This window comes from Artemia sp. Qi Xiang Cuo, chromosome 8 (assembly GCF_049724085.1).
Source record: "Artemia sp. Qi Xiang Cuo chromosome 8, ASM4972408v1, whole genome shotgun sequence".
Taxonomy (NCBI): Eukaryota; Metazoa; Arthropoda; class Branchiopoda; order Anostraca; family Artemiidae; genus Artemia; species Artemia sp. Qi Xiang Cuo.
In genome coordinates, this window is record NC_142801.1 from 1,982,051 (window position 1) to 1,993,080 (window position 11,030).

Below are 11,030 nucleotides of genomic sequence, written 5' to 3' on the forward strand. Positions count from 1 at the left end.
TACGTGCCAGTGCTGGTACAATAAATTTTAAGTCATAATTTGAGTTGTGGATAAAAACAGGGATAAAAAACTGCTGGCTAACATTTAAGTTACACGATTGATGCTCAACCCCCCTAAAATTGCTACCCCCCGAGGACATTTCCTGCCACAAGTGATTATGATCTCTGACTTTCCCCCTCCCCCTCTTTTCCCTTTAGTCCCCGTATCCCCCTCTACAAACTCCCCCTTACAAACCCAACATATTTTTTGATTTTTAACCGCGAGACGATCCTCTGCAGACAGCACCATTGGATAATGGGTATTTCTCAAACGAGAAATAGCACCATTAGCCGTGCCAATTAGTTTAGTCAGTGCCTTGACCATACACTCCCCCTCATCCAATGTTTCTACTATTTCTAACAACCGCATGGTGTTAGAACTGTCTCTTTGCGCGTGAGCATAGGACACTACAATAGCCTGGTGTTCTTTGATTCGGTTTGGAAATTATGGATCATTCACCTCCACCAGCTTAGCTTCACAGGCTAAAGATATTTTGTTGCACTGGAGAAGGGTGTTCTGGAAATTTTTAAAGTGTAAAATAGCCCTATCCCCTGAAACCGTTTCCACTGTCTGGTAACCATGCCAGCTACACTGCCTCATACGATCCCGTAGTTTTATATCGCTACGGAATCGAGACAGGCATGTTGGACAGTAGAAACATTCCCCCCTTTTCTTACCCTCCCCCAGAACTCTACTGATGTCTGTAATCGGATTAAAATGGCCAATTGAATCGGCAGGGTCATTAGGGGGTGTGTATAACAGCCAAACCCAATGTTTGACCAAATTAATTGACGGACGCCTTACGGGTACAACCACCCCCTTCTTTTTAGAACGAACCCCATCTTCAAATTCAGTTTCATACTGAACCACAGTAACGCCGATATTTAAATGAGCATTAGCCCTTTCAAAAATATCAATGGATCGAAGCGTTACTGGGTATTTTCCTACTAAACAAGAAAAATCTACAATGGGTAAATTGGACCCATCCTTCCCATGTACAGCCCAGTGATCTAAATTCGTCTTGGTAGCGTCATCTGCTAGAGGCTGAAATACTGATATGAGGAAAGCATACCTGAAACATTTTTGACCTGTTTCAAAACAGATCTTCTGGACACCTTGACAACCTTATAGATCTGGATTATATTTTAAAACTTTTGACCCCTCAGTTCCTGCCCCCCCTCTTAAAATAAAATCTTTCTTAAATTTACATATATTAACACTTAAATTTTCTACAAAAAGAACTAGAGACCCACTCCCGTTTTCGTTAAAATTCTCAAGATGCGCAATAATTTGATCTACCCAATCCATGAAAGGACCCTCAAAATTTTCTAAATTCGGATAAATTATGTGCATCTCGGAGTATACATAATGATAATATACTTACCTTTTCCCCTCATTTAAATAAAAAACCTTTAAAACAATAGAAACCTTAATTGAATCCCTCCCCCACAATTGAATTTGATTCTCCAGTAGTGCACGAATTTTATCTACATAGTTGTGCACAATTTTTACGGGATCAAACACAAATTTTCCCCCCATAAGTGAATTAAAAGGGTCACCAAACGTCGCAGTGTAAACAACTATTGCATTTAAAATTGTATTAGATAATTGAAAGTCTGGAAAAGTTGTACCCCCTCCCCCTCTTGTAGATTATCCCGTCCCCCAAGTTGGTCAACAATATCTGGGGTATGTTCCACTTCAGTTGTTTGAAGTGGACTCGTTAGGCTATCGGAGGCTGGAGGAGGGTTCCCTATAAAATCCTTCAAAAGCTGTAGTGTATTTGGGCTCAAGTCCCCCTGCTCAACTGTGCTATTATCTACATTAAAATAATCATTTAAATACTCATCAATATTATCAGGTATTTCATTGAAATTAGCGATGTCACTCCATGGTGAAATGTTGTTGGAGAGCTCCTCTCCTTCACCAGCTGATGAGGGGGAAGACAAAGAATAAGGGGCCAATGGTCGTCTAAACTATAAATGAAAAATAGCTTATTTTCAAATTGTTCAAATCATCCCCTACTGTTTTTATAAATTTGGATTATTATTTACGTATTATTTAAAGTCAGCGCTTAGTAGTAGTAGTAGTAGTAGTAGTAGCAGTATGCGCATAGTAGCATTTGGTTAATTCAACTGAAAGAATATCAAACTTAATATAAGATATTTACAATCTAAAACACCGCTTTACACATAAGGCGGAAATTTGTTCAAAAAAAAAATAGCTTAGTTTCAGTGTTCAATTAAGCCCTAAGGTTTTTTGTTTTTTGTTGTTTTTTTTCGCGGCAATTCCCCGCAGCGCTTCTCCCCGTACGCCTCCCGGCTTGTCACGAGCTCACATAACTTTCCCGCGGTACTTTTCGGGCCCGCAGCGCTTCCCGGCCCGCAGCGCTTCCCGGCTCGGGCCCATAGCATATCTTATATTAGTATAAGATATTTACAGTCTAATACGCATGACATAGAAGGCGGCAATTTGATTTTGTTCAAACAATCCCTCCAAATAAAATTTCATATTAATACTCTTTTCTCTGCTCTGGAAAAAAAACAAAAAAAAACATGATTTGAAATGGATAGTTATCTCCTCTCATAATACCCAACACATTCAAATATAAAGTTTTTTTTTTTTTATTGTAGATGCCATTTGAACAATTTGACAATAAATAAATTTATAATGCAATGGATTTTGGTACTTATTATAAGCAGGTTATAAAACATTTTTTTGGCTTGACTAATATAATTTGTCAAAGGGTGAATGCATGCCTTTGACCTTAGTCAACGGGGGGAACATTATATTTCCTTTGGGGAGTAAAAAACTTTCAATATCCAGCTGTGATACACATTTACTAAATGCTTCAAAATTTCACATGATGAACAGGACTAAAAAAGTTGAAAGGAATTGGTAGATATTTCTGTGATAGGTAAGAAAAAATGCTTACATTTGCAAATTCTGTCTGGGCTTGGGTATTGGATGGATCTGACATAACATGGCCAAGGGTAGCTTCCTGGCCTAGCGTTGATGGGGCAGCTATTAGATGTCCAACAAGAGTAAATGCGCAAATGATGCCACAAACCAGCACGACCTGGGCGGGCATCAATTGTTTAGGAGGTTTCGGCAAGAGATCGTATTGCATGACTATAGCCTTTGCAGGGGCCACATTTTTAGCCCTTACTCTCTTACTGGGTGGCGGCGACGGACATTCTTCACAACTTGCCTTAAAGAAGAGAAAAAAGTTAGTATCGAAATAATTTCCCCCCTTTTTTAAATAAGTAACATTAGTCTCACCATCCACACTAACCATAAGTTTGTTTATAAAAGCATTTATCAATAAGAAAGCCCCCCCCCCCCTACGACAGAATTTCCAATAAATAAAAAAATAAAAATATACTAAACTATGAAATCAAATGCTATTGCAATTAATAAAATAAAGGAGTTCTTTCCCGGCACCCCAACCTAACCTTACTTTTCATGCAAACACTTTGTTTTCATTTTACAATAATGGTGATAGACTTGAGGCATGCCCCCCCTTTCACCAATGCCCTAAATATATTGTTAGTAATTATTTTTGGAAATAAACCTGTTTCATCTGTTCTCCAGCAAATATAGGTTACGAATCCACAGGCTTAATAGACATTAATCTCTTTTTGCTTAAAACTGCTTTAATTTGATAAAGAGAAAACATATCCTTTTTATTGTTTAAACCTTTTGGTTAAATCGCTAACTGAATTGATTAATATGATGGATATGAATTTATGGGGTGTCAGCGTTTTAAATAATTGCAGGAAAATGTTTTTTGAGAAAATTAAATGACTGTGGTGGCTTAAATGGAAATGGTTTATTAATAGCTATGGGATAGACGGAAGTTGAATTTCACTTTACGATAGGCTTACAAAAAGAATAAATTTATCGAAGAAAAGAGAAATATTTCTATTGGCAAGAATTATACCTGTAAAATCAGTGGGGCTGGGCGGGGTGCTAGTTTTAGTTAATAAAAATAACATATTTTATGTTTCCTAGTGTGTCTGACGAGTGCCCGGTGGTTAGGTTTGTGGGGGGGAGGGGGTACCTACCTAAATATAGTAGAGGGTGACCAATGAAAATAATTGTCTTTCGAAAATAAAAAATGAAAATGTACTCACATTGCTAATTGTGGCTGCCAAGGCTTCAAGCTCATCAATAACATTCATTGTTGTTTCAATCGTGTCACAATGCTTTCTTATAATTTAATCACATTACAAGCCCGTTAGATACGAAATCACAAGGGTGAATTGTTATGTAACGGAGAAAACCATATGTAACTAGCTCTCTGATTGGCTGAGAAGGAGGATATATCCGACTCGCTGATTGGCTGAGAAGGATGCATGTGCTTCCGGTTTCCTATTCCTGGACACCTTGACATTCATCCCTAGGATGCACTTGTCCAAAACAACAATAATAAATGAATCCCTCAGGCCTAAAGATTAAAGAAACCATAATGTTCCTTAATTCCCCCTTCGTAAATCAATACATTCTCCCCCACCGATTATGTAAATCAAGTTTTTAGGTTAGGTTCACCTAAAGATCAAAGAAACCTTAATGTTTCTTAATTCCCCCTTAGTGAATCAATAATTTTCCCGCCAATTATGTAAATAAAGTTCTCAGGTTAGGTTAGCCTAAAGATCAAAGAAGCCATGATTGTTTCTTAATTCCCCTTTCGTGGACCAATAATTCCCCCAACGATTATGTAAATCAATTTCTCAGGTTAGGTTAGGTTAGCCAAACAATCTCATAACATTCGCGTTGAGCATGTACATTCTCACTGACAAAAACCATAAAACAGACATAAATTGCTGTTGACATCCATAAATGTGAGAAAGTTCATGTTTTTTCATTCTCACTGACAACGAACCATAAAACAGACATGAATTGCTGTTGACATCCATTAAAGCGAGAAAGTTCCTGTTTTTTCATTCTCACTGACAACGAACCATAAAACAGACATAAACTGCTGTTGACATCCATAAATGTGAGAAAGTTCCTGATTTTTCATTCTCACTGACAACGAACCATAAAACAGACATGAATTGCTGTTGATATCAATGAAAAACATCAAATAAATTGACCAACACACATAACCGTCCAAGAAAACATCCATCAATGTGAGAAAATTCATGTTTTTTCAAGTGAGAAAAATTCTGTTTTTCCATTCTCACTGACAAAAACCATAAAAACATGCATAAATTATGTAAAAAAATTGTAGGTGGCAGCAGGGTGTTCTCATCGGAGTCAATAAGGCCTTTCTACTCTTCCCCTTTTTCAAAAATCATATTCATAATCTTCAGTAAGTCATTTCTAACCTCAGAGCCACCATATTTTAGATGCTCATTTACCAAAGTATCAGCACGTTGGGCTTTATTTTTTTCAATCCTTTAAGCACTGTCGCCAATTCTTCTTCAAAAAACAAATCATCCTTCACAACCAAGGTATCACAAACCTTTTCATTTTCCTCCATATCTCTTCCTGCAACTCTATCTCAGTTTAGCGCATTCTCAAAATATTCTTCCCATTTTTCTTCAACTCTTTCCTTATCACTAATTATAGCCCCGTTCCTGTCTTTAACTGGAACAGGTCCGGATTGACTACTCCCTCCCAATTTATCAACATGCCAGTGCAATATTTTGTTATTATGCCGTCTAGCTACATCTTCCGCATCCCCGCAATCCATGGCCTCCACTTCACACCTCCTTAGTTCATATTTTGTTGCTTTCTCCACTTTCTTTACATTCCTCTTGTTTTCTTATGATCTATCACTCAGATAATTCTTGCACAAGCCCCATCTCCACTTTATTAAACACGAAGCTTCGACACTAATATTCATAGCTGCGTTCCTAATTTTCTTTCCTGAGACGCCATCAGCAACTTCAAAAATTATTTCCTAAAGTTATTCCATCCATCTTCTTCTTTGTCAAAGTTTAAACTCTCTGATTTGGTATTCAACTGTTCTTGGAAAAGTGGCCATTATATGACCAAACACTGTATTGGGTATAACTTGATTGTTATACCTACAAAATTGCAACAGTCGTAACCACCACCGTTGTTCTTTCCTACACGAAATTTACCTAGGCTAGGATACTATCTATCCCTCTTTCGACCGACCTGGGCGTAAAAATCTCCTAAAAAAAGCACCATATTTGTACCTGGAACCCTGTCTATCTGCTCCTGCAGCCAGGAGCACCCCGAGCCTCTTCCCACTGGGGGGGGACTTCGTAGATTTTTACCAAATCTCTACCTGATTCCCGCCGAATTTTCTGCAGAAATAAGGAATTTTGCGAAATTTCTGCCGAAATTTTTTTCTTGAGCAAAAAGCCTACCGAATACCTAAAATTTTGCGGGGCGGTGTATTCCTCGGGACCCCTTTCTGTAACTGTAAGTAAAATTCATGTGAGTCAGTAGTATCTCCGTCAGTCGGTTCTACACGGGCATATACTACTATAACTGATACCCTGAACTTTTTTGATCATTAAATAAGCGATTAGCATTCTATTATTAATACCTTCTCAGCCTAAACAAGACTTAGCAGCTTTCTTATTCACCATGAGCCCTATTCGCTGTCTGTGCACTCCATCCTTCCAGCCTGAGAAAATAAATTCTATATCACCAAATTTCATAATTCCTACCCCTGGGATATGGGTTTTTGAAACTCCTAATAAGTCCAATTCGAATTGTCTGATTTCGTCACAGTCGATTCGATAGTTATTTCTTAACGTCGTAACATTCAAGGTTCCAATTTTCATGTTCTTTAAATAATTGAAATTATTTTGGCCTCAGGAAAAGCAGTGATCCGGGATACCAGTGCAGGATAGGGACCAACATATCTTCTCAAGTCTACACCGAAACGCTTAAGCCAACTTAGAACAAGACAGCAAGAAGTCCCTGGAACCTCCAGTTGAATGGAGGCTTCGTACAATCCTGGGCCCATCTGAGTCACAATAAGGTTTTCAGCACTAGGCGATGCTCTTCTATCATCAAGAGTCGAAATCCTGAACAGGCAATCTCAAGCCAATTACATCCGACTCATTATAAATTCATGCCTAAGAATATTATGCTACTACGGGGAGGAAACCCATAATAGATAAACTATCTAGGAAGAGGTTTTTCAGCCAAAAAAGATCCGCCAAAACAGACCAAGCCCAGAAGAATTATCCATTAATCTTAATCCCATGCGAATACTGTGTTGTTTACTAGGCTATAATTCCCTCGAGGGCCGCCACTCCTCAGGTGGGATTAGAGTTCCGGACTTGGCCCAGTTAAAGATAGGAATGGGGTCACAATTAGCGATAAGGAAAAAACTAAAGAGAGATGGGCCGAAAATTTTGAGAATTTGCTTAACCGAGATAGAGTTGCAGGAAAAAATATAGAGGGAAATGAAAAAGTTTGTGATACTTTGGATGTGAAAGAAGATTTGTTTTGTAAGGAAGAATTTACGACAGTACTAAAAGGACTAAAAAACAAAAAAGCTCCAGGTGGGGATAGTGTGGCATATGAGTTTCTTAAATGCTGCGGCTCTGAGGTTATAAATAAGTTACTGAAGATTATGAATATAATTTTTGAAAGAGGGGAAGTACCTAACGATTTTAGGAAAACCTTAATTAAGCCACCTTATAAGAAAGGTGATAAAAGTGAGTGTGGTAATTATCGAGGCATTAGTCTGGTCTCTGTAGGTAGTAAATTACTTAGTAATATGATTGTTTTAGACTGAGATATGCTGTAGACAAAGTTTTAAGAGAAGAGCAGTGCGGTTTTAGAAAAGGTAGAGGATGTGTCGACCAAATTTTCACTCTTAGGCTAATAATTGAGAAGTGGCTGAGTTTTCAAACACCTTTGGTCCTCAGTTTTATAGATTATGAGCAAGCATTCAATTATTTTGATACAAGAGCTTTAGTAAAGGTTTTATCCTTGTATAGTATATCAGGCAAATGTATAAAACTGATTAGTACTATGTACAAGAATAACACTGCTGTAGTTGAGGTAGAAAAAGAGTTTGGCAGCTGGTTTCGTATTGAATCAAGAGTTGAGCAGGGTTGTGTTCTATCTCCCTTTGTATGGATTATTTTGTTGCACTTTGTTTTAAGGAGCACAGGAAAGGCAATGGGAGACCACGGAATCAAATGGGAGGAAAAAGTCTCCTTGACTTGGATTATGCTGATGATTTAAGCATCCTAGATGAAAGTGTGAGCAAAATGAATGAAGTTTTAGAGGTTTTGCAAGTTCAGGGTGCTAGAATTGGTTTGAAAATTAATGTTAGGAAGACTAAGTCACTAAGTCTAGGAATTAGTGAAGATGAAAAGGTGACGTTGGGTAACGAAAAGATTGATCAGATGGACAGCTTCACTTACCTTGGTAGTATTAATAGTAAAGATGGTGGGAGCAGTGAAGATGTTAAATAAAAGTAGAATAGCCAAGGCTCAGGGTGTTTTTTCACAGTTAAAAAACGTCTGGAAGAATAGGAAGATAAGTCTGCAAACCAAGATTAAAATATTAGACGCTACAGTGATGACAATGGTAAAATATGGCTCTGAAGCATGGACGCTCCGAAAAGCGGATGAAGATTTGCTAGATGTTTTCCAGAGAAATTTCTTAAGGATTTTTCTGGATATCCGGCTGACTGACCGTATTTCAAACAATAGGCTATACGAAAAATATGGTCTAATACCGCTCGTTAGGGCTATAATGAAAGAAAGGTTGAGGTGGCTAGGGCACGTTGTGTGGATGAAGGATGACAGATTGCCGAAGATTGTCCTTTTCAACCAACTATCTAGAGCTAAACGGAATGCAGGTCGTCCCTGTCTGGGGTAGGAGGACGTCATAAAGAAAGATTTAAAGGAAATGGGAACTTCGTGGGTGGGTTTAAAAAGGGATGCTTTGAATAGATTGGGGTGGAGGAGGAGCGTGCGTAGCTGTGTTGGCCTCAGGCGGCTTGGTGCTGCGGTGAGTTGTTAGTAGTAGTAGTAGTAGTTGTCCCCAGAAATTGATATTACGCCCTGTTGCAGTTGTCCTCCTATAGAAGATCCTCCCATGCTGGTGTTCTGGGTCACCATGTAATATAACCCATTACTGGGAGAAGGATTGTAACCCACAGGACGGGTCCACATACTAGTGGGTTCTGCTGAGTGTACTTTTGGAGGGACTTCTTCATCCTCCACCTGTATTTATGGCCCCAGGCGAGTTTGCCCCATTTTCCACTATGGACCCCCAGCGACAAGGTCCCCCTTGGTCTGTGCCTCCTATGGTGGTACCCTACATATCTGCAGTGCGTAGTGACAAGTAAAAAAAACACCACTCGCAATAAAAATAGTCTTTGGTACAGAGTAAATTAAATTTGAATAGCTTGTTTTATTGATTTTTTTGTTCAGATCGATACTTGTGAAAAACCATACTTTCATTCTATCTAAAAGCGAGGTTGCATTCAGAAATATAAAGAAATGGCAGAGACTGTTTAGAAAATTGCTGTTTATTTCCCAAAAGAAACGCAAATTCTTCTATCGTGCACCGTTTCTTTTTGTCTAAATAATGAAGCATATTTTTTTCAGTCTAAAATGATCCTGATCTTCGTGAACCACGTTTATCAGACTATTTCTAAGGGTTAGAAAGTAATGGGATTAAACATAAAAATACATGAATAAGTGTACAAACGTTGTACGAGAAAGAATAGGTCGAGAAATGCAAAAAATATCCTATGGCTACGGTAGAGTCTGTCAAGAATGGCGTAATTCAGCTACCTGTCAACAAAAAAAGGATTGAAATTTGTATTTTTTACCTCAGGGGGCACCATTTTTAGGTGGGTTTGCAACCGAAAATTTTTTACTCCTCCCAATATATTTTGGTGAGTTTGCTTCACCTATTGAAACTAATATTCCTTTTTTCATTTCAGTTGCTTGTCAGCATCTTCCTGGTTACCATACCAAATTCAAGTCCTATGCCTCAAGATGTCTACATTATACCACCCAAAGTGGAAAGTCCCCCTTCTAACGATGTTTATATCATACCCCCTAAAAACTCTCCGAATCAGGAGATTATAAGGGACAACCAACAAGGAAGATTTTTTTTTAATACAGGACAAGTTTTTGGAAACTTAAGACCTTCGTTACAGAACCTTGCTGACAGCCAAAGACAATTCAAATGTGGATTGATGACCTTCTTCGGTATGGGAAGAATTTGCCCACTTTTCTTTGGTCAAGGCACAGCTTCACCTCCTGGTATTGCTCCTTTTGGTGGTGTTTTCCAACCTGTACAGAATTTTATCCAAAATCCTTTTGGAGGAGGAGGCGGAGGAGTTCTTCCACCAGCAGGTGGAGGAGGAGGTGGAGGCATTCTCCCACCAAGCCCCCCTCCTTCCGGTGGAGGAGTTTTTCCACCAAGTCCCCCTCCTTCCAGTGGAGGTTCACCGAGTTTACAAGGACCTTTTTATCCTGGAAGTGACGGGGTGGCATCTCCCATTTCTTCAGACAGCACCGATGCAATTGTCGTAAATAATCCACAACTAAATAATCGCCAAACAAATAGGCCTACCATCAGTGCTCGAGAGTGGATGCAAATGTTTCAAGGTGTAGGAAGGGTTATTCAAATGCTCCAACAGCCCCGCTAGAATTTTTAACGTTTCGTAAATATAACTAGACCAAAATTGTTGTTGGTAAATTATCTTCCTATATGTTTTGACAATATTAATATGTGAATATTTTGTTATTTTATGCAGCTTGCGTTACAGATTTATTTTAAATAGAATAAATATTTTTTTAATGTTTGTCATGTTGAGCTTCCTATAGAGCATTGTGTTTATCTAATTAGCAATGGGCAAAAGAGCTTTGCGCAGTAAAGTGAATTTTAGGCATGATAATGGTGTCCCGCTTACCTCCCCCTCCTCTGCAGAAGTGCGTACCAATCTTGCCCTGATTCAAACAAGAAAAACTATTTTTGTTTAACTTTCCTACATTTAGTTTTTAAAGGAGAGATAAAAAGGG

General features: G+C 38.5%; 1 protein-coding gene across 1 annotated transcript; it reads left to right on the forward strand.

Moving 5' to 3' along the window:
• The first annotated feature begins 9,919 nt into the window (after window positions 1–9,919).
• Window positions 9,920–10,807, forward strand: LOC148949061 (uncharacterized). Its single transcript, XM_089092811.1, has one exon. The coding sequence runs from the start codon at window positions 9,989–9,991 to the stop codon at window positions 10,655–10,657; it is 669 nt and encodes a 222-aa protein (XP_088948937.1). The 5' UTR covers window positions 9,920–9,988; the 3' UTR covers window positions 10,658–10,807.
• The last annotated feature ends 223 nt before the right edge of the window (window positions 10,808–11,030 follow it).

What these genes read in the sequence shown, in the direction of transcription:
- LOC148949061 (XM_089092811.1), top strand. Translation starts at nt 9,989, where the DNA reads ATGCCTCAAGATGTCTACATTATACCACCCAAAGTGGAAAGTCCCCCT.